Raw genomic sequence first — 23,024 nt, 5'->3', positions numbered from 1 at the left:
GTGGTTTCACAAAAGATCAACACAACATCAACATGGAAACCGTAACCAAGGTTTTGTACAATGACATGCTGAGACTGCAATGTCACTGTATGAAGAACTGGCAGACAAGAAACAAAAGTGTGGGGTGTATTTTTCTCCCAATGACTCTGAACTTGGGGACAAAAAGTTTCTCCTCACAAGCTATTTTAGATTAAAGGAGGAGGTTGTCGTTACTTGATGAGGTGAAGGGGTGACCCACCAAGCACTGCGAGCGTCGCGTTTGCTGTAATAGATCCGGCAGCATTCTGGGCCGTGCACGTGTACACGCCAGCATCTGCAGGCTTGAGGCCCACAATGAAGAAGACATCGTCGGTTGGCATGACATGCATGCGGCGCTCGCGAGCTGCAGGGAAGTCCGTGCCGCCATCTTTCTGCCAGGCAACCTGCGGAGCTGGATGACCAGCAGCCGCACACTCAAGGCGGGCAGTCATGCCTACACGCAGGCTCTGGTCCCTCGGCATTTTAGTGAATGATGGGAAAACTGATGAGAGGAGGAGATAGAGCAATAAGAAATCAATCCTTGTCCATGGTTGCCAGGGGTTTTGAACTGGAGGATTTCAATCACATTGGACAATTATAGTCCCAGCGACATACTCTTCCAGTAAAAACTTTTAGAACACCCCATTTTTTCAGTTTTTACTGAAATTTAAGCAGTTTAATGTTTCAATGTACTCTGAAATTAAAGCATAGACAAATAAACAATTGCAGATAACAAATAATTCATGGAATCGTTTTGTTGAACAAAATTTAATCTAAATTTTTGACTCAAAGTAGCCGCCTTTTGCAGATATAACAGCCGAACATACTCGTGGCATTCTTTCTCCAATGGAAATCAAATATTGTTCGAAAAGTTCTTCCCAACACTGTTGCGGAAGTTCCCACAAATGTGTTGCACTTGTAGGTTGCTTTGCTTTCATCCTTCTGTCCAGTTCATCCCAAACCAGCTCGATGGGGTTTAAGTCTGGAGACTATGCTGGCCATTCCATGATTTCAAGCCTACCGTCTTGTTCTTTTCTTCTAAGGTAGTTCTGACATAGCCTGGAGGTATGTTTTGGGTTATTATCTTGCTGTAGGATGAACCCCTGACCAACTAGGCATAGACCAGAGGGTATTGCATGGTGCTGCAAAACGCTGTGGTACCCCTTTTGGTTCAAGGTGCCAGTCACTCTGTGCAAGTCGCCGACTCTGGATCCAGCAAAAGAGCCACAGATCATCACCATTCCTCCTCCATGTTTGACAGTTGGTGTCACACACTGAGGAACCATCCTTTTGCCTACTCGACGGTGTACAAAAACCCTGCGTGATGAACCGAAGATTTCAAATTTTGATTCATCGGTCCATAAGACCTTCTTCCAGTTTTCAGTAGTCCACTGGCAGTGCTTCATGGCCCAGGCAAGCCTCTTTTTCTTATTTTGCCATCTTAGCAATGGCTTTCTAACTGCCACTCAACCTGTCAAACCTGCAGCTCGAAGTCTTCTCTTCACAGTTGAAACTGAGACTTCCTTACTTCGACCAGTGTTGAGCTGTGCTTGAAGCTGCTGTCCTGCGAGCCGCCTGTCACGCAAGCTGTTGACTCTCAGAAACTCGTCTTCTGATTGTGTTGTGGCTTTGGGTCTGCCAGACCTCTTCCTGTCAGAGTTTCCTCCAGCTTCCAAGTGCCTTTTGATGGTGTACGAAACTGTACTCACTGACACCTTGGCTTACTTTGCAATTTCTCGAAAGGAAAGACCTACACTTTTCAGGGTTATAATGGTCTGTCTGCCTTCCTTTGTTAATTGTCTTTTTCTCACCATTATGATCGCAATATACTACTTCCTGCAATGCAATATTGTCCAAATAATGCTTCAGAGGGTGTAGCAACACAGTCTATTCCACCACTGCCTTTACACAGAGGGTTGGTAACTAATCAACAAAGTTGGGACACCTGCAGGAATTGTTTGCATCAACTTTCAAGGCTTAATTTACTTCCATTGCTGCAGAACAGCTGCAGTTGCAAACCCATTACTTGTTTCCTGAAAACAGCCTTTTTTAACAACCTCAAAATTTACATTATTTTTCAGTTTTTGGTAACCTAAGATTTTTATTTTAAACCTCTGGCAGTTTACTGCTTAACTTTGTACCATTTCAGGTTATTCACTGGACTTGAACTGCTTAAATTTCAGTAAAAACTGTAAAATGGGGGTGTTCTGAAACTTTTGACAAGTTGAGTAATATTGGACATGCTTTGTAAATGATTCAGATAAAAAAAACTTCAGAAGGTAGTCACATAATAGGCAAAGTAAGATAGCTCATGTTTAATGATTTTGTACCATTAAAATTAAGTACCGAACATGTACCAAGCACAAGACTATACCTATCTGTACTTCAGCAGCTCAAAGGAACATACAGAATAAAAAAGAAAAAAAATAACCAAATAACTTGAGGCAGCTGCAGTGACAGAAACTCAGATAAGGAAGGCATTCCCAAATGTCCGTACCACTGACAGTGAGTCTGGCTTTGTCGGAGTATGCGGTTCCCAGTGCATTGGAAGCCAGGCACTGGTAACGGCCCTCATGCGCAAAGTCAACGGCAGGCAGCCTAAGTTCAGAGGTCACCTCATCGTGCGAAGCTCCTGCCTCTGGATGTTTCCTATCCTGAGTGTGCACCTCACCTTCGGACTGCAGAGGCAAGGTAAGAGAACAAACACAGCACTCAAAACGTTTCCAAAAAGTCACCCACAAGGAGAAAGTTCTCCACCAAACAGAAGCAACTGAGTGAAGTTCCAGTACCTCGCCCACAAGCCACAAACCAAAAACGGGAATGCCATAGGCAAGGACCGATAAAAGCAAGACAAGCAAATTGAACTGGAGTTACCGAGGATAATGGCAGGTTGTCCTTGCGCCAGAGGAAAGTGAGAGTTGAATCCAATGGCGTTAGTGCAGAGCAAATGAAAGAGACATCACTGCCTCTCAATGCACTGTGTGTTTCTGGTTGCACCACAATGCGTGGCTTTGTGAGGTTCTCTACAAAGTGAGTGGGAATGAAAGTGTTGTGAAACATAATGTTGACATCTTTGCTGAAATCATGAATAAAATTTAAAGGACAATCAGAGTAACACCTTGGCTTTTCCTGATGAACCAAGACAATGAGATGATAGAGATATGCATACAATTATCTTTGGGTGATGTAGGAGTTTGTACGTGCTGTACATTACATACAGGCCAAGGACAAATGTATACATCAACATGCATTACAAGTAAATTGGTCGAAAAATGGACGAGTCATCATGGGACATGATTCGACAGGATGGCCTTGAAGGACCCACACTCGCCTCTAAGCTGTCTGGGCTGGGTGTGAATCCCGACCCATCTATAAACTGTCATCCAGTGTTTCACAGGCAGGGTGATTCATTAACATGTGTGCCATCCCTCAGATGGACAATAAAAGTGTGTCCCGTTTGCCACCATTTGTTGGTGGACGTTAAAGAGCCCAAGGTGTCCTTCGCAAAGAGTCGGAGAGCTATCACCGGCACCCTGGCCAAATTCCAAATTCCTGCTCGAACCAGCAGAGGGCATCACATCAGTGGCATAGCCACGCCCTCAGCCAATGATGTTACACCCTGCAGCCTTGTGCTGCATAAGAACAACATGGGACATGGGAGTCATTGCGTTGTCAGTAATAAGAAGCAAGTGCTCATATGGGAACAGTGTATAGGGCTTACAAATATATACAAGCCTGATTTAATACAGGCATAGAGAGAGCCACAGATATGAGGAAATGATTAGAGCTAAGGAACAGATTAGGAATGAAGTGCACAGGATGTTTCTGCAGATGAGATAAAGATGCTTGTGAGATGGACCAGGTTGCTTGTCGATCAGAGCAATAGCTCGGAGAATGCAGATTTCAAGAGCACCACAAAGGTAACATGGCACACAAAACCTTCACCAAATCACAACCACGTTGTTTATTCCGTACTAACCACACACAAAGTGTTCTGGAGACACCAAATACACGGGGTGGCCCCGAAGCCAAGTGGGATGTCCACAGATTATGTGCACACTTTGACCCACACCCTGCTGGGTCAACCAAGGAGTCAGCCATTGTAGCTGGCAGTCACAGAGCAGGTTACTGCTGTTCAAACGTCTGTGGGACAAAAGGCAACAGGGAAACTCAACTTCCAGGTGTACTGGGTTAAAAAGCCGCACTTCACAGCAAGTGCCATTAGAAAAACCACCAAGGTGGGACCACAGCCCAGATAGTTGAGCAGTTATTGGTTTATAACATTGCACAAAAGAGCAGTTATTGGTATATAATACTTTCCTATTCTTTTATTTTTAAGTGCCTTTATTCCAAACTATCTTGGGAAAGGACGAATATATCAAAGCAGATTTCACACAATAATTTAAATAATAATAAATCAAAACATGCAAAAGAGTAAGAATGAAATATGAATATTATCAAATCCATCTCGACAAGAGACAAAATCCTAAAAGGACCTTAGGGGAAAGGCACAGAGGTAGTGAGGGGAGCAAAGAAAAGGGGACAAAGCAGGCACAGAGATAGTCAGTCGAGTCAAGCTGAATAGAGGGGTGAGAGAGTTGGAGGCGAGTGAAAAGAGAAGGGAGGTGGAGGAGAGTGAAGAGAGAAGGGAGGTGGAGGAGAGTGAAGAGAGGAGGGAGGTGGAGGAGAGTGAAGAGAGGAGGGAGGGGAGGAGGGTGAAGAGAGGAAGGAAGGGACGAGAGTGAAGAGAGGAAGGAAGGGACGAGAGTGAAGAGAGGAAGGAAGGGACGAGAGTGAAGAGAGGAGGGAGGGAAGGCGAGTGAAGAGAGGAGGGAGGTGAGGCGAGTGAAGAGAGGAAGGGGAGTGAAGAGAGGAAGGGGAGTGAAGGCAGGGGAGGCGAGTGACGAGAGGAAGGAGGTAAGGCGAGTGAGGAAGAGATTGCGGGTACTCACAGATGTTTCAAAGCTTTGAGAGACATAAGAGCATCAGCTTGGATTGAAATTATAGGGTTGTCCTCAAGGTCTCTGCAGAATATTCACAAATAAATGGTAAAAATATCATATTACTTCCTCACTAAGAGACTGATCAATGACTTAAACAGAAATTAAATTGACAAGTGGATATCATCCGCATGGATATTCTTGTGGAAGTACATCAACGTTGAACACACAGAGATAGCACAGTCAATTACCATCGGACCCCGACATTCGCGGTTCATAAAATGTGATCCACTTCTACATTTGCAGCCCTGTGCTTCGCGTATTCGTGGTTTTTTTTGTGGGCGTATTCGCTGTTCTTCTGACCTGCTTCTACATTCGCAGCCCTGTGCTTTGCACATTTGCGGTTTTTCATGGGATTTTTGATTTTCCAGAATGAATCACGAACTGCCGGGAACTTATCCCGCTTTTTCCCATTGAAACAATGCCTCAACATTCGTGGATTCAATATTCACAGCATTTTTCAGGAACGCACCCCCCGCGAATGTCGGGGTCCGACAGTCATTTAATCTCATTAAAGACCGGCCAACTCACAATAAAGTACATGCATAATTATTTCTTCATTTCGTGCAAGATTAAAATTGTTCATCTAAGATTTATTTGAAAAAATAAAGTTTGTATTGAAGCATTATGAATGCAAAACACATAAAGAGGTTAAATTTTAAAGACAAGGATGACTAAGTCGGCACACCTCGATAGCAACCTTCACCTCAGATGGGATGTTCAAGTCGCTTTAATAATATACATTCTGCAGTCCATTTGTGATATCAATTATATACCCTACTACTTGGGTAGTTTATGGTTGATGTGTCCATTTTATTGGAAAGAGATGGAAAAAAACACAGATCAATAATGAAGTGTTGTTCATTGACATTGTCTTAACTAAGCCAGAACAAGTTGTACGCGAAGTGACATTAACACGGATCAAAGCATTCTGGGTAAACCGAAGATGGTGGCCAGATGTGATGTAGAACAGAGGTGCATTGGTCAGTTCCTGTGAAGGAGAACATGAAACCAGCTGAAATTCTCAGGAGACAGTTTTCGCAATTTGGTGATGCACACATTTCACTGTTTGTTTAGGTGGTGCCAGCGAGTTGAAGAATGAACACATGAAATGGTGAATGACCTTGAAATTTTCATATGAAACAAATTGTGATCAACCAAGAAAACATTATATATGATGAGAAGCTGATTTGGAAGAATTTATGGAATTCTATTTGCCAAAATAGCTGAAGTTTTGAGGACCCCACATCCTACTATCTAAAATAAGGCAATTCTCTATGGGTGTGTGCACACCACTCTGAAAATCATAGCAAAAACACGGCTGGGCCAATCTCCACCCACTTTTTCATACGTGCCAGGGATACCCAGGGTCAGCTCATGGGCATAAGCCCCCCCCCCCTTTTCCATGAGATTTAATGATCATGGCACAGTGCAAGTGGTTTAATGATCCCTGTTGGAGACATGTGGGGAGGCGGCTGGGATAGGAAGAGAGGATTACTCGCCACTGCACAAAATATATTTACCCGACCTCTCCCAATATCCCACCTAGGCTGCTCCCAGAGGGATCGGGTGTTTCTTGTTATATAAAAAGGCAGCAAGTGTGGCAGTTGCTTCAGATCTTCGAGATTGCAACCAAAAGATTTTTTTTTTATATTATGTGTATTGATACCAGAGGCTGAAAGGATGGCCTCAGGGTATGCACACTCACCTCTAAGCCACCTCGCCTAGGTTTGAATCCCGATACATGTATAAACTGTCATCCCAGTGTGTTCACAGGCATGGTGATTAATCTGGGTTTGTGCAGTCTCTGGGATGGACGTTAAGCTGGGCATCCCATCTGCCGGCATTATATGGTGGACATAAAATAACCCACGGTGTCCTTTGCGAAAAGTAGGCGAGATATTGCTGGCACCATGGCCAAATTCCTGCTATAACTACTGCTGGGAAGGCAATGGTGAACCACCCAGTATAACCCTTGGCAAGAAACTGCTTTTGGCAGCACCGACACTCTAAGTGTATACCTAGGGACAGCTCATGGGCATAATCAGAATCAGTATGGAGACCAGGGTCCATAATTTTACACCAGTCAGGGAGCCAGCATGGAACGGAGAACTCTTGCTTCCCATCAACAGAAAAATTGTAAGTTCACTCATCAGCCTGAAAGCCTATGGAAATTCTTTTAGAATCTTAGTAGTTTCATTCCGAGATGGAATGTCTTTTGAACATGGGAAAATAATCAAAGCAGAATGTAACATTGAATGGTTAAACAATGAAATGAGACAATATGATGCAGACAGAGTTCAGATGTGCTATCTCAAGGTGCGGTTTAATTGTACGATAGTGGTCAACCGCAAACGGAAAATGTGACATCAACGACTATCATAAATGGGTTGGGAATTTCTAAATCGTCCCCTCTAGAATCCAGACTTGTCACCTTGTCATATTCAGGGTTTAGACCAATCAAAAAACATCTGGGTGGCTTCAAGTCTACGAATGATGAAGACATCAAAGTACATTCCCTGGAATGGTTGCGTACCTATCCCCAAAGATATATTTTGAACTCCGGAACTTGATGAACTTCTGGAATAGCCTCCCGATACTTTTTGCAGTCGTTGAACAAAAAAATTCACGTCAACCCTGAAGGACGCTCATATGTTACAAATATCTTCAACATTTTTAGTTTTATTTTAAATAACCATTTTTTGCCAAATACAATTTGAGGGAAAGACATACAATCACACATTGGCAAATTTATGATTGCAAATAAAATATAGTTTATCTTGAGGTACGCAGGTCTATCACCTTCAACAACAGGCATTGTGATGCTCTCATGTAATAATTACCCCTGTAATAATAAAAAAAGTGGGGTTAAGTAATTAATTCATGTCCATCCATCTGTCTCATCAGTTTATGATCGAGGAAAAGCTTATTTAAATTGAATGTTATATTTTGACATAAGGCCGGCAGGTTTTCCGTTTAACAGTACTTTGGCTCTGAATTTGTCCCAATTGCACATGCACAGAAAGGAGTGAGATACATTAATATGTTTACTCTGTCTGCCTGGCAGTCAAACAAAATTTTAAAATCATCCCAAACAGGAAACTTACTGTTTTTAAGGACGTTATAAAGGACACAAACAACAGGCACGAATAACTAATGTAACATGTCAGAAAGGGCAATGTCATTGACACTGGGTAAAACGGTGGTAAAACACAGAATAAATTTATTTCTTTGCCTTTAAACCTTCATTTAAATTGAATTATATACTTGACCACTGTATAATACAAATGGCCTTCATAATACAGTACTTCCAAGAACCTCCAGTTTTGTAGTACTTGAACAGGTTATATAGGGGGTGTCTGTAATAAGAGCTGTTAGCACAGCCCCTGGAAAGTGGGCATGCACGTGAGAGGGTGCAGTATATCGGGGCAAAGAAGAGGCTGCCGATATGGCTATGTAGGATGCCAATTGATGCTGTGTTCTATGGTGATCAATAAAGCCTCCATCTCCGAAACTGTGACTCAACGTTGTCTTCTTACAGCGTATATTGAAGCATATATTTATTTATATTTTTCTGCAATCTTTAAAATCATTATTTTACTAAAATTAAAATAAACTTGAACACTGCATGGGGTATCATGTTCTATGAACGCTATCGTTATCCATCTATAATTCCAGGTGTGCGTGTGCGAGACCGCTGTTTCTCGACAACCACTGGTCCGATCCAATTGAAACTTGCTAGGTATATTGCTGGGGACCTGAGGATGTGCCTTTTCAAGGTTTGATATTAATCGGACAAGTGGTTCCCAAGTTATGGCCATTTATTTACCAAACCAATGACAGGACACGTTGCTGCGTAGGTGTGGCAGATGGGGAAAGGGTGCCATTTAGTTAACAATGGCAGGACACATTGCTTGGTGTTTTGCACCCACAGTATCTATCTTCTATCTATCTATAATTCCAGCAATCTCTGTTTGTTTGCCTCTCAAAAGGTTTGAAATTAATCGGACAAGTGGTTCCCAAGTTATGGCAAAGTTAGAGCGCGTTCCCCATTACGGGTTACAATGTACTGACTTCCAGATAGTGATGACTTACTGTATCTATCTATAATTTCTCGATTTCTTATGCGCATTTATAGATAAACACAATGCCCCAATCCAGACGTCGTTTACGAGAGCGAAGGAACGGCCTGTGTGTTTGTTTTTAAAGTTTTTTTTTTTGCATGTATGGCCACGCACTAGTAATAGTAACGATAACAACATAAATGAGTAGTTTTCATAATAATTATGCTCAAATGTAGCTGGGTTGAGCATAAATTCCACACCGTCATGATAACACAATATCGAGCGAAGGAAACAGCAAATAAAGGAAACACTTACAGTTCCTCCAAACTTTCCAGCTGTGAAAAAGCATTCTTGGTGATCAGCTTTATTTTGTTTCCTTGCAGACCCCTAAAAAGAGCCATAAACAATCACATGAAGAAACCCCTGCACTAAAATGGATTCACCTTGACTAAACATGCTGTCAGGAAAATAAGCAAAGTAACACAAAAAGGACTCACAGGGTCGTCAATCTTCCAAAACCAGAAAATGCTCCATTTGTGTCCTCCACACTCCAGGATATCTCATTGTGACTGATGTTTCTGTGGAAAAGAAATACCAAAAACTAGAAAACAGAATGATGCATATGTGTCAATGGATATACCTCTACCCATGTTGGATATCAACCCACTGTTTTGGAGAGAAAGAGAAGGAGGAGGAGGAGGAGGAGGAGGAGGAGGAGGAGGAGGAGGAGGAGGAGGAGGAGGAGAAGGAGGAAGAGAAGGAAGGAGAAGGAGAAGGAGGAGAAGGAGAAGGAGGAGAAGGAGAAGGAGAGGGAGAAGGAAAAGGAGAGGGAGGAGAGGGAGAGGGAGACGCGTGTGCATGCACGCACACACATCATTAGAAGAGACAATGCTAAAACTTGTATTCTTTATTGTCTGCCAAATGATTTTAAAAGGTTACATGCCATTTCACATGTTGGACTCAAAATTGAAACAGTTAATCTTTGTATTACAGTCCAGACTTGTGGGAAGTTTGATGGAATTCCCTTCAGTGTTTCACAAGTTATTGTGGTCACATTGATTTTCAATTAAAGGGCACATGACCTTTCAAATGCAAAACAAATCAATTAATCTGCATTACAATGCATACTTGGGCCACATTTGGTTGAAATGTTTCTCGTGGTTAACAGTTTATCGCAGTCACAAATATTATTTTGGCTAACCTCCAAGGGTCAAGACTGAATGCATTTTCACTCATTTAGCTCACTTTTTATCCCGGTAATAGAACTCCAACCCCACCATGTTATGTCCGAGACAGAAACCAAGTCCTCTTTTATCCCCACTACATGTCATCTTGTTTTTCAACGAGCCTCAAATCTACAAATCAAAAAAATATCCCATTTAATCAGTGCCCCAACAAAATAAAAATGAAGGCAAGGGGCAGGCAGCTTGGCACCAAACACATGTCATTAAGTGGACTCACAGACTTCTCAAGGCATCCAGGCCATGAAAAGCTCCCTCGGCCACATGCCCAATCGAGTTGTGCTCGAGACTCAGGCGACGCAAAGCTGGCAAGCCAGAAAAGCTCTCCTTATCCAAGTGGTCGAGGCCGTTCCATGCAAGGTCCCTGCAAGGTGACGTGAATGTGAGAGAGCGACGATGGAATCATTTCTCACTTCGCAAAGGCCCCTCCCCTATCTCACCATGGTTATGGTTTTATTACCATCACCGTAAAACCAATTCCAACTGCTAGACTATGTCATAAACCTCAATAGAATAGAATTGCCTTCATGTGTAAACAGCCAATGATCAACACATGTTGAATAAAAAATGGTTAAAAAAAAGTCTTTCAAAAACGTTGATATTTGATTCATAAGGTTCATATAATAATAAAATTTTTTTAAGTATCCTTGTGTTAAACAAAAACAAAAACAAATTCAAACAAACAAACAAACAACGAAATAAATAAATAACAGAAAATAAAACCACCACGAGATGGGTTAACACTTCCTTTATACAATCCAAATGTGCTTTCCCAATGGAAAATGTGCATTTCCAGGAGTTTGGACAAAACAAACATGTGCGTTGAAAAAAAACAGAAAAAACGAGTATGACGTTAGGGATGTTGTGGAGGAGACTGCACTTACAGCTCGAACAGATGAGGGCAAAAACTCCAGGCGTTGGCATCAATCCTGGTGATATTGTTGCGACTCAGGTAAAGTTGCCGTAGGGATCTGAGGCCGTACACCCAGCCTGTGCTGACCGCTGGTATCAAGTTATGCTGTAGGTTTCTGAAGGTTACAATTTTGCGAACACAAGGCAAAGTTTGTCAAATTAAAAGCAAAAAATAGAAATACATAAATAAAAGACCTAGCCTTGCTGTGCTCGCTTCTCTGGAGTACAAACGGAGAAAGAACAATATGAAAAGAGATAAAAGAAGGCTTCAAGAATGAACAATGATGAAAACGAGTCATTAAGACGTTAAACTTAACCAAACAAATGTGCTGCAAGTTGTCGTTAGTATTCCACTGGAAAAAAAAGATTAATCCGTGGGTTTTCGAATTTTTGCAGGAATATCCGCCAAATCCAGCCAGTCTATCACATCATGTACTCACCAACGAAACGTTTTCCTAAAAGCAGCAGAAAGGTGAATAAACACAGGAAAAACACTCTATTGTCAGCCATTATTTCAAGCATATTACTCTCCAAACACTTGGCCATCATTGGCATGTGAAATGCCATTGGTGTGACGGAGGCGAGTTTAAATATTGTGAGAATGTGATGACAATATGGTATCTTTTGCGGGAAAATGGTATGATTACAGGGGGGAAAAACCAAAACCAAAAATGTCATGACAAAATGGTATCTGAAGCTGAGTCTTTGGGCCTATCACTTTCCCATCGCAGACAGATCGGCGGTCTCTCTGTCTTCTACCGCCTCCTTTCTGGTCTTGCACCCGAGCTGCACTTTCCGTGCTTTGTCCCCCCCCCTCCCCAAGTTTCTGCAAGGGGCACATGGTCCACCATCAACCCTCTTTTTGTGAAACGACCTTAATCCAGGATCACCATTCACCTCCACTCATTAGTTCCTCTTTTTTCCACACCTGTGGAACCAACTTCCATATTCTCTTCAATCACACTCTTCTCTCCAGGTCTTTAAGATAGCGGTTCACCACCATCTCAGATCATACCCAATACAAAACCTTTATTTTCTACCCCGTTTCCTCCCCCCTCCCTCCTCTTTCCAAATTCCCAGTGTTTCCCTCTAGAGAGAGGGAGTTTCCTTCTGTATCCATGTTGTCCACCCCATGCATCCTTTCCTGCCCCCCCCCCCCAAATTCCTCCCCACACTCATTGTTTGGCTTCTTTGAGTAGAAAACACCAACAGCAGAGTTGAAGGACAAGGCAGAGGGAGACTTGAAGGACAACACTTCCCCCACCCCCTTCTCTCTCTACTGTCCCTTTGTACTGTAACATCCTGATCCATTCAGTGCACAAGCCTTGACTGTGTACAAAAAAGAAGAAGAAATTGGAACAGCCACTCAGTAGAGTGCATACCTCCACCAGGCTGAATACTTTACGTTTTGTATCCCACTGATAGGTCGGATCTGGATTCGGACGTGAACTAAAATTTAATCAGGTGTTATTCTCACCTAACCAACTCCCTCACCAAGTTTCGGCTGAATCCATCACTAACTTTTTCCGATATCGTACGATATATTGTTTTAGTCCCATCACTCAATGGTGAAGAATCACATAAAAAAAAAAATTATCGGATTCGGATCTTCAGCAAAATCTAATAACTTCGTTGATGTCACATACCCACCCAAGCTCTCCACCAAATTTCGTCCGAATCCGTCCACAACTTTTTGAGATATCCTGTTTACAAACAGACAGACAAGCCGGTAGGCGGCGATGGGCCGCCGAGCATGGAAACTATAAGATATAGAGCAAAATGGATGTCATATAGCGGATAGGGAATCACCTTAAGATTATGCATATCAAATCTCATCCAGTTCCATCTACTGATAACTACTCGGTATCCATTTGAATGAAAAGTACCGAAAATGCGGTTTGAAATCGGAAATCCCCAAAGTTCGAGGGGGTGCTGTGGGTGAACAAAGATTGAAATCGAAAATCCGGCTCGATCGTTTGTGCACAATGTATTCCAGACGATTAGTGTGAATTTTCATGACCATCCGACCATAACCTTAGGAGGAGTAGCATTGGGCACGAAGGCACCTCCAGCTCTCGCATATTATCGATTTTTGCACCAATTGCCCTTTGACCCCTGACCAAAGAGAAATCAGTCAATATGTCCTGAGGCAAAGTTGTAGTACTCATTGAGTACCATGAACCTGCAAAGTTTCATTCGTATCGATGCACTCACCTGGTCGCTCGGGGGCCTTCAATTTTCGCCAATTTTTGCGCATACCCTAATTGTAGGGGGCGCTGCGGGTAAAGTATTCGATATATCACAAAAACTGGAATATATTTGATAGAGCATCACATGAAGATCATTCGTGCCAAATTTCATAACCCTACGTGGGATAATGGCTTTCGGAATTGATTTCGCGTAAACGGTACCGATTTTGAAGGTTTTTCGGTTGTTGCTCGGGAACCAAAGCGTCCCGAGCAACCATCACAATTTCCAAAGCACTAGGTCATAATATGTACCTACCACCCGAGTTTGGTCAAAATCCGCCCACGTTTACTCCCAATTATGCTGATGACAAACGAACAAACATCCAAACAAACAGACAGAATTACTGACAATAAGGGTCACATATTTCGGCGACCCAACAGACAGGGGTGAAAACATAAGTACCATCCACCTTTGGTGGCGGAGGTAGACATAATTTGACAAATAATTTGACGTTGCAACGTCGACCGAAATGCATCTGCCCACATTAAGTCTTTGCTTACTCTAACTTTGACCTTAAACCTCAAGACCATTTGACTTCATCATCGAATCTGGACCTATGTATCATGGTACATGCACTTGGTTTAGTTTGAAATCCCTGCCTTGATAACCTATTTACCTGACATGATCTCTGACCCAAAAATCTAATCTGTTCATCTTTAAATCATGATATACTTGTACCAAGTTGAATTTAAATCCCTTCAGGTGTTCTCAAGCACCACATTTTTACCTGACATGACCTCTGACCTTTGACCTCTTGATGCCAAAATCTAATCAGTTCATCTTTGCATCATAATATATACTTTTACCAAGTTTGGTCAAAATCCCATCACTGCTTCACAAGTTAGCACGGCAACAGAAATTTTTGCCGAACAGGACCGCTGACCTTTGGCCTCTTGACCCTATAATCTTATCAGTTTTATGTTTACATCATTATACACTAGTACGTGCCCGTAAAAAAATAATAATAATAATAAAAAAAGAATAAATAAAGATTCCAACCGAGAGCACGAAACAACAACCACACAGGCCGTTTCTTCGCTCTCGCGTGCCCGTACGTGCGTGGCGCGGAAGTTCGCATATCACAGTTACGATGATTCGCAATTAAGGTTTTAATGGCCAATTATTCAATTAGCGCCAACGTATTTTACCTTTTCGCAATGTCGTCGCAAGGAAAAACAAAAAGAGAAGAGAAGAGAGAAAATAACATTTACTTCCTGGTTCGGAGCATACCAGCACTCTGATGTTACAGAAATTTATGCACCGTCTAATATGAAAATGATCATAACTTGGGGCATTGTGTTTATCGATAAATGTGCATAAGAAATCGAGAAATTATTAGAATACACGAAGTCATCACTGTGATGAATTAAAGGATGTGACGCGTGATCACGTGTCGCGCGGCTCGCACACGAGACAGATAAAACTGCGCGGTCGGTGGGATTGTCCCTGGGGCATTGTCATTTACGGCGGTGGTTCACTTGGTGCTCGTTGAATGTTGAGAATTGAGAGTATACCGGACTCCGTGCTTATGCTGGCTAATTGCTGATTTATTTTGCGGTGATCGACTGCACATGTATTCCTTGCTGCACATGGATTCCTCGCTGCACATGTATTCCTTTATGTGTCTGTAGAATCGGCTTCAATCAAGTGAAATAAAGCCGACACTCCGAAGGTTTTTCCCTCGCATTCATTTCAATTTATTTCACTTGATTCCTTCGGCTCCCTCAACCGACTATGGACAAGATCTACAAGCCGGAGAGGTTCGATGCAGACCCCAACGCTACTGACTCGGAAATGAAGTGGTCGCATTGGTTCCGTTCCTTCCCACACTATCTGACCATCATTGAAGAGGGAGCCGACAAATTGGCCGCACTTGTAAACCATGTCTCGCCTTGCTTATTCAGGCTCTTCTCGGAGTGTGACAGCTACGACGCAGCAATCGACGAGCTGCGGGCGCTCTACGTGAAGCGCAAGAACGAGGTATACATACGACATCTTCTCAACACACGCAGGCAAGCAGCCGGGGAGACAATCGATCAGTTCCTGCAAGCTCTGAGGCAGTTGGGCAAAGACTGCAGTTTCCGGGCTGTAACCGCCGAGGAACATCGAGATGAAGCGACCCGAGAGGCCTTCATCCAGGGGCTCTGGTCAGCCCCCATTCGGCAACGCTTACTGGAAAAAGCACAACCCACTCTTGAAATGGTAGCTGACCAGGCCCAAGCTATGGATACGGCTCAGCAGCAATCTGAGTCATATGGGACACCGGTGTTGCTAATGAACGCTGCGACGCGGAAACTCAAGGAACCCCCCGGGACACCTCCGACACTGAGGATGGAGATAAACCCGAGGAATCTGATACCCAGACCTCGTCAAACTCCTCAGCAACTACTTCGGTTGGTAAATGCTTCTTTTGTGGGTATAAAAGACACCCCTGTAACAAATGCCCTGCCAGGGATGCCACATGCAAGAATTGTGACAAGAAAGGGCATTATGCCAGGGTATGCAAATCTACTCTTAGAAGAAATAAACCCACTTCTGCGGCTCTCTACTCACAAAAGAAAGTAAAAGCAGCTTCACCGGGGAATCTATCCAAAGTTATCATCAACGTACGAATTAACAGGCATATGGCTGAGGCTCTGATTGATACCGGTAGCTCTGAAAGTTTCGTCAACAGCTCACTCGCGAAGGGCAGGAAATGGAAGATCCACCCGACAGACAATACGGTATGCATGGCCTCCACTTCACTACAGTCCTGCGTACGAGGGTACTGCAAAGTTGAGTTGAACGTAAAAGGCTACACGCATCGGGATGTAAGGGTACTGGTGCTTCGTGATTTATGCACAGATGTAATTCTGGGTCATAATGTCCTCAAGCAGCACACGAGCGTCGAAATACCCTTTGGAGGAAGCAAACCTCGTCCAATTCTAAATGCTCTGACCACCGCAGAGGTATCGTCCCCCCTGCTGTTTGCTAACTTGTCACCGGACTGTAAACCGATAGCGATCAAATCGCGACGATACACCGCCGCCGATATGGACTTCATCGCTTCCGAGACCAAGCGATTGCTGGAAGTAGGTATTATAGAACCGAGCGATTCGCCATGGCGCGCGCAGGTGTTGGTGACTACCAGTCAGAACCATAAGAAACGAATGGTTGTCAATTACTCTCAAACGGTTAATCGCTCCACCCATCTCGATGCCTACCCATTGCCGCGCATAGACGAGATGGTCAAACGCGTGGCCAATTACAAAATATTCAGCACCATCGATTTGCGAAGCGCCTATCATCAAATTCCCATTCGAGAGGAAGACAAACCTTACACCGCGTTCGAGGCAGGTAGACGCCTCTATCAATTTAGGAGGATTCCGTTCGGTGTCACTAATGGAGTAGCTTGCTTCCAACGAGTTATGGACGAGATCATCTCGGATGAAAACCTCAAAGACACTTATGTTTATGTGGACAATGTCACGGTGTGCGGTAAGGATCGGGGGGAACATGATATGAATCTGGACAGATTCTTGAGCATTGCTAGAAAATATAATCTGACTCTCAACTACGAGAAATGCGTATTCTCGGCAAGGTCAATTAATCTTCTCGGCTACACAATAGCCGACGGCACGATTAAGCCTGATCCTGAATGATTGCGCCCACTCCGTGAGCTACCCCCACCTCATGACCTGCAGACATTGCGTCGAGTGATCGGGATGTTCGCTTACTACGCTAGATGGATCCCCCAATACTCTGAAAAAATACATCCCCTGGTGCATTGCAAAAACTTCCCGCCAGATGCCGCTGTCGTAAAAGCTTTCCACAGCCTCAAAGACGATATCAGTAATTCCGTGGTATTATCGATCGACAGCACGGCGCCGTTCGTAGTGGAAACGGACGCTTCCAATCACGCGATCGCCGCGACGCTCAATCAGTCCGGACGACCCGTCGCGTTCTTCTCGAGAACTCTCTCGGGAAGCGAGCAGAGACACTCGGCAATAGAGAAGGAAGTGTACGCTATTGTCGAAGCCCTACGTAAATGGAGACATTATTTACTGGGCAACCACTTCACACTTGTCACGGACCAGCGATCCGTTGCCTTCATGTTTGATGGGAAAAACAACGGGAAAATTAAGAACGAGAAAATAATGAGATGGCGGATAGATCTATCTTGTTATCGTTTCGACATTGTTTATCGGCCCGGGAGGGAAAACCCTGCTGCAGACACCTTCTCTCGGGTCTACTGTTCGGCGACAATCGGTCGGGCTTTGCAAGACCTCCATGAGTCTCTGTGCCACCCAGTAGTAACCAGAATGGCACATTTCATGCGCAGACAAAACCTTCCCTATTCTATCGAAGATATTAAACAAATGAATGCTTCTTGCCCAGTTTGTGCTGAACTAAAACCCAGATTCTATGGCGCCGCTCCCGGCAGATTGATCAAGGCCACTTCCCCCTTCGAGAGACTCAATATCGACTTCAAAGGGCCCCTGCCGACTGAGACAGACAACAAGACGAGACAGTACTCCTCCTGCAGGAACTCCTCCATCTGGTACTTCTCCCTCTGACATTCCCTCCACAGGTGTTTCCCCCCAGGAACTCCACCCGAGAATGGTGGCGACGGAGCTACCGCATTCCACCCGAGAGCGATCGAGGAGTCATCCCCGGCACGAGTCGAGGCTCTCCAAGAGGATCGGAAGCCTCCCTCAAGTGAAACCACCATTTACTCCCGGAGAGGTCAACGGATAAAACTCCCTCGCCGACTCGATCTGTAAAGGGGATTATCGGCATCCCTCGATGGCACCTTACCATGCTTCTATAACTCAAAATAATCCTCACTGCTTGGAATGGATGCTTCTGTAGTTTAAATAGTTCACGCTGCTTGAAATGTATACTCCTATAGCGTTGAAGTAATCATGGTGCGTTAGTTGAGCCTCAAGTTACATTTTAAAGACGGGGAGAATGTGATGAATTAAAGGATGTGACGCGTGATTACGTGTCGCGAGGCTCGCACACGAGACAGATAAAACTGCGCGGTCGGTGGGATTGTCCCTGGGGCATTGTCATTTACTTGGTTCACTTGGTGCTCGTTGAATGGTGAGAATTGAGAGTATACTGGACTCCGTGCTTATGCTGGCTAATTGCTGATTTATTTTGCGGTGATCGACTGCACGTGTATTCCTTGCTGCACATGTATCCCTTTATGTCTGTAGAATCGGCTTCAATCAAGTGAAATAAAGCTGACACTCCGAAGGTTTTTTCCTCGCATTCATTTCAATCACTATCCGGAAGCCCCTAGGTTGTAACCTGTAATGGGGAATGCGGCTGAGCTTCCCTTCCCCATTGGCCACGCCCACGCAACAACGTGTCTTGTCATTGGTTTGGTAAATAAATGGCCATAACTTGGGAAGCACTTGTCTGATTAATATCAAACCTTGAAAAGGCACATCCTCAGGTCCCCAGCAATATATCTGGCAAGTTTCAATTAGATCGGACCAGTGGTTGTCGAGAAACAGCGGTCACACACACACACACACACACACACACACACACACACACACACACACACACACACACACACACACACACACACACACACACACACACACACACACACACACACACACACACACACACACACACACACACACACACACACACACACACAGCTGGAATTATCGATAGGCAAGTACGTGCCCGTAAAAAAAAAAAATAATAATAATAATAATAAATAAATATTCAAACCGCGAGCAACAAACAACAACCACACAGGCAGTTTCTTCACTCTCGCGTGCCCGTACGTGCGTGGCCCGGAAGTTGGCATATTATTCGCAATTTAGTTTTAATACCCAATTATTCAATTAGCACCAACGTATTTTACCTTTTCGCAATGTCGTGGCAAGGAAAAACAAAAAGAGAAGAGAAGAGAGAAAAAAAAAATTACTTCCTGGTTCGGAGCATACCAGCACTCTGATGTTACCGAAATTTATGCACCGTCTAATATGAAAACGATCATAACTTGGGGCATTGTGTTTATCTATAAATGTGCGTAAGAAAGAGATATTATTGGAATACACGAAGTCATCACTCTCCGGAAGTCCGTACGTTGTAACCCGTAATGGGGAACGTGGCTGAGCTTCCCTTCCCCATCGGCCACGCCCACGCAACAATGTGTCTTGTCATTGGTTTGGAAAATAAATGGCCATAACTTGGGAAGCACTTGTCCGATTAATATCAAACCTTGAAAAGGCACATACTCAGGTCCCCAGCAATATACCTGGCAAGTTTCAATGAGATCGGACCAGTGGTTGTCGAGAAACAGCGGACACACACACACACACACACACACACACACACACACACACACACACACACACACACACACACACACACACACACACACACACACACACACACACACACACACACACACACACACACACACACACACACAGCTGGAATTACAGATAGATGAGTGTACCAAGTTTGACTTGGATCCCTTCAGCCGTTCTTAAGTTACCACGGACACAAAAAACTGTCACAGACAGACGGACACACAACCTGAAAACATAATGCCTCCGGTGACTTTGTCAGCAGAGGCATAAAAACAATAAAAAAAAAAAAAATCTATGAGAATCACATTCTTTCGCTTTGAAGGATGCTGCGATTCAAAAGGCCTGGATATGCATCATTTAATTGGAGAATTTCAACACAATCAAAAAGGTCAGTGATTGTTACAAGACAAATAGTGAAGACCTGTAAGACTTATGATCCCACCACAGAGGAATGAATCAACTCAAACCAAACCTCAAACATTGGGAATAAACGATATGGAAAACATAGTCACACATGAGGTTAACCATGACACGTCACCACCACACCACAGTGTCTCGAAGAGCACACCAAAAACGCTTCCATCAAGGTGGGTATTGTACAATTTTAAGGACGTGTAGAGTATCTTTTTTTTAACCACCAATGATGAAGTGATCATGGAGCATCTCACACAGAATCGCAGACAGAACAAAGACACAAAACAAATCAGTGTACTTTTACATTAATTACAAGGACATTAATTAGACAATGAACAAACATCTCATTATATGGGATTTGAGCATGGCTTCACCACATCATGAAGAGAGATTCAAATGGGAACACAAACAGGCCAAACATGGTACATATATTTTTTTTCTTCAATTTTTTTTGCGTTATTATCAAACGCAGTCGGATTGGTTTGCCTCGTGTCATATACGCCAATAGGAATTTAAAAGTAAAATATTGCACTGTGAAAGCAAATTTACATGATATAAACGATCTACCATTTAAGAAAACAAGAGCAATTCGACTGCGCGCAGTCGACGGGTATGCCTCCGCTCTCCTGCACAAACACTTGAGTATTGACATATTTGACCCCTGACCTTTATCATATCTGGCCCAAAATCTAATCAGTTAATTGCCCGGTCTAACTTTACCTTTGTACCGCGATACGCTGCCGCGCACTATGCATACGTTAGACTATCGTTTGGCATACGTTGTGAACGCCAACAACACGCTCAGCATTCGTTGGTATAAGTTATCTGTAAGTTATCGAAACGTTCTGTGTACGTTACTAATACGTTATGCATACATCCAACTCGTTATGAATACGCCAAAAACTTTAAAAAACATCAATAGTTCAGCGTACGCCAGCGTTTAACATACATTTTGATACATTGCCATACGCTGGCTAAAACGTCAAGGTGTGACAGCCCCTTTACTCATGCATCCTTAGAGGTGACAAGAGGCATTCTGAACAAATTCTAAAGTCTTTCTGAGACACTAACGTGTGGAGCCTCCAAAAAAAAAAACACCCTGATTACATTGTTTAACAATCCATTATCTGAGTGCCACGTCTGTCAGAAAATGAGGAATCAATTAATTGGACACCTTCAAGCATGGTCATCCATTAGCCACGTTGCACGGTTTTAATGTGACGAGAGGAATTGTCCATGACCTCAGAAGACGGTGTCAAGCGACTGGATTAACAAGGTGTCAGGTCAGGCATGCGCTGGAACAGCGCGTCGCTGCGTCCACTTTCCACAGGTACTCCAGGGGCTTCCATCTGACGATCCCCCAAGCAGATGCCTGGCCCATCCCCATCTACTTGAGATACCGATAAAACTGCTGGAAGCACGAGGCACGGGATTGGCCCATTGGTCTCCTCCACTCACGAGGCTTCCTCGCTGAGAGAATCTGGTGAGCAGGATCAGAGTCAGAAAAATGAGCCACATGTCCATACAGCCACAGCTGATGCTCACGGACTACACAGGTAACAAATCTCATTTGAGTCTCTCTCAGCAACCGCTCGTTAGAAACAAAGTCCGACCAGCGAGAGCCAAGGATTTTCCAAAGATACCTGGTACCAAAGGAATTAAGTCTCTGTCTCAGATCCCTGGTCAGAGACCAAGTCTCAAATCCAGAAAGCAAGACTGGAAACAGCAAGAACCCAAAGACTCAGACTTTCGTCCTCCTGCGCAGGTACCAATAGCGCCACACACCATGATCCATTAAATCCATGACTCCACAGACCCGACCCAGACGTCTATTGACCTCTGACTCGCAGCCAGCGGAGACATGAATATCACTGCCAAGGTAAGTGACTCTCTCCGTGACCTCAACATCCTCACCACAAAGAGGTACAGACAAGCTAGCAGCATCCAAGATGTCATTCAAAGCCTGGATCTTAGTTTTGATCCAGGAAACCCATAATACCAGTGGCTCTGACTCCTCTTTCAGCACCTCGAGGGCCCCCAAAAGGATATCAGAGCCTCTGCAAAGACGACTGCATCATCTGCAAAATCAAGGTCAGAGATCTTGACATTCCCAAAGGATGCACCACATCTTGATCGCTCCAACATCCTCCCCAGAATCCAGTCCATACAAGCGCTGAAAATTGTGGGGGCCAGTACACACTCCTCATGAACTCCAGTAACAACTGGAAATAAGTCGGAGATGGCATCACCACATCTCACAGCATTCTCAGGATGAGAGTAGAGTTCAAACATCAGATTGATCAGTCTTGGTGGCACCCTATGAAGACCAAGAATCCTCCAGAGGGCATCCTGATTCACTGAATCAAACGCTTTACAGAGATCAACATAGGCTACAAGCAGCCTATGCCGAAACTCTCGTCTGCATTCGGTGAGGACCCAAATAGCAAGGATGCAGTAAATCGTTGACCTCTTTGATGTAAAGCCTGACTGCTCTGGTCGCTGGTGCTCAAGCAGATGGTGGCGAACCCGATCAAGAATTATCCGAGCAAAGATCTTGCCTGGCACTGAGAGCAGCATCACCCCTCAGTAGTTGTTGCCGTCCTGGCGATCACCCTTCCCTTTCCAGAGAGGGACAACAAGGCCCCTCTTCCACTCAGATGGGATGATGCCTGTGTTCCAGGCAGAACACAGAACTGCATGCAACGACACGAGTGCAGCATTTCCACCAGCCTTTAGAAGTTCAGCATGGATGCCACAGATCCCAGGAACTTTACTACCCCATTTCAACCAGTTCAAAAGAGC

The 23,024-nt window shown here is 44.0% G+C and overlaps 1 protein-coding gene across 2 annotated transcripts in view; it reads right to left on the bottom strand.

The window, feature by feature from the left end:
• LOC147018446 (leucine-rich repeats and immunoglobulin-like domains protein 1) overlaps window positions 1–23,024 on the bottom strand; it is a 104,296-nt gene that overhangs the window by 15,690 nt on the left and 65,582 nt on the right. For both annotated transcript variants that reach the window (XM_085898088.1, XM_085898089.1), the window contains exons 14-22: window positions 11,208–11,351; window positions 10,544–10,687; window positions 9,580–9,660; window positions 9,398–9,469; window positions 4,971–5,042; window positions 3,998–4,161; window positions 2,893–3,041; window positions 2,516–2,696; window positions 239–520 (exon numbers count right to left, since the gene is read on the bottom strand). In XM_085898088.1, the coding sequence (XP_085754214.1) occupies window positions 239–520; window positions 2,516–2,696; window positions 2,893–3,041; window positions 3,998–4,161; window positions 4,971–5,042; window positions 9,398–9,469; window positions 9,580–9,660; window positions 10,544–10,687; window positions 11,208–11,351 (1,289 nt within the window). The remainder of the gene's footprint in view (window positions 1–238; window positions 521–2,515; window positions 2,697–2,892; window positions 3,042–3,997; window positions 4,162–4,970; window positions 5,043–9,397; window positions 9,470–9,579; window positions 9,661–10,543; window positions 10,688–11,207; window positions 11,352–23,024) is intronic.

Source organism: Eptatretus burgeri, chromosome 10, assembly GCF_056783735.1.
Source record: "Eptatretus burgeri isolate ZD-2024b chromosome 10, Ebu_testis_v1, whole genome shotgun sequence".
NCBI classification, from domain to species: domain Eukaryota; kingdom Metazoa; phylum Chordata; class Myxini; order Myxiniformes; family Myxinidae; genus Eptatretus; species Eptatretus burgeri.
This window is presented reverse-complemented; position numbering and strand designations above follow the sequence as displayed.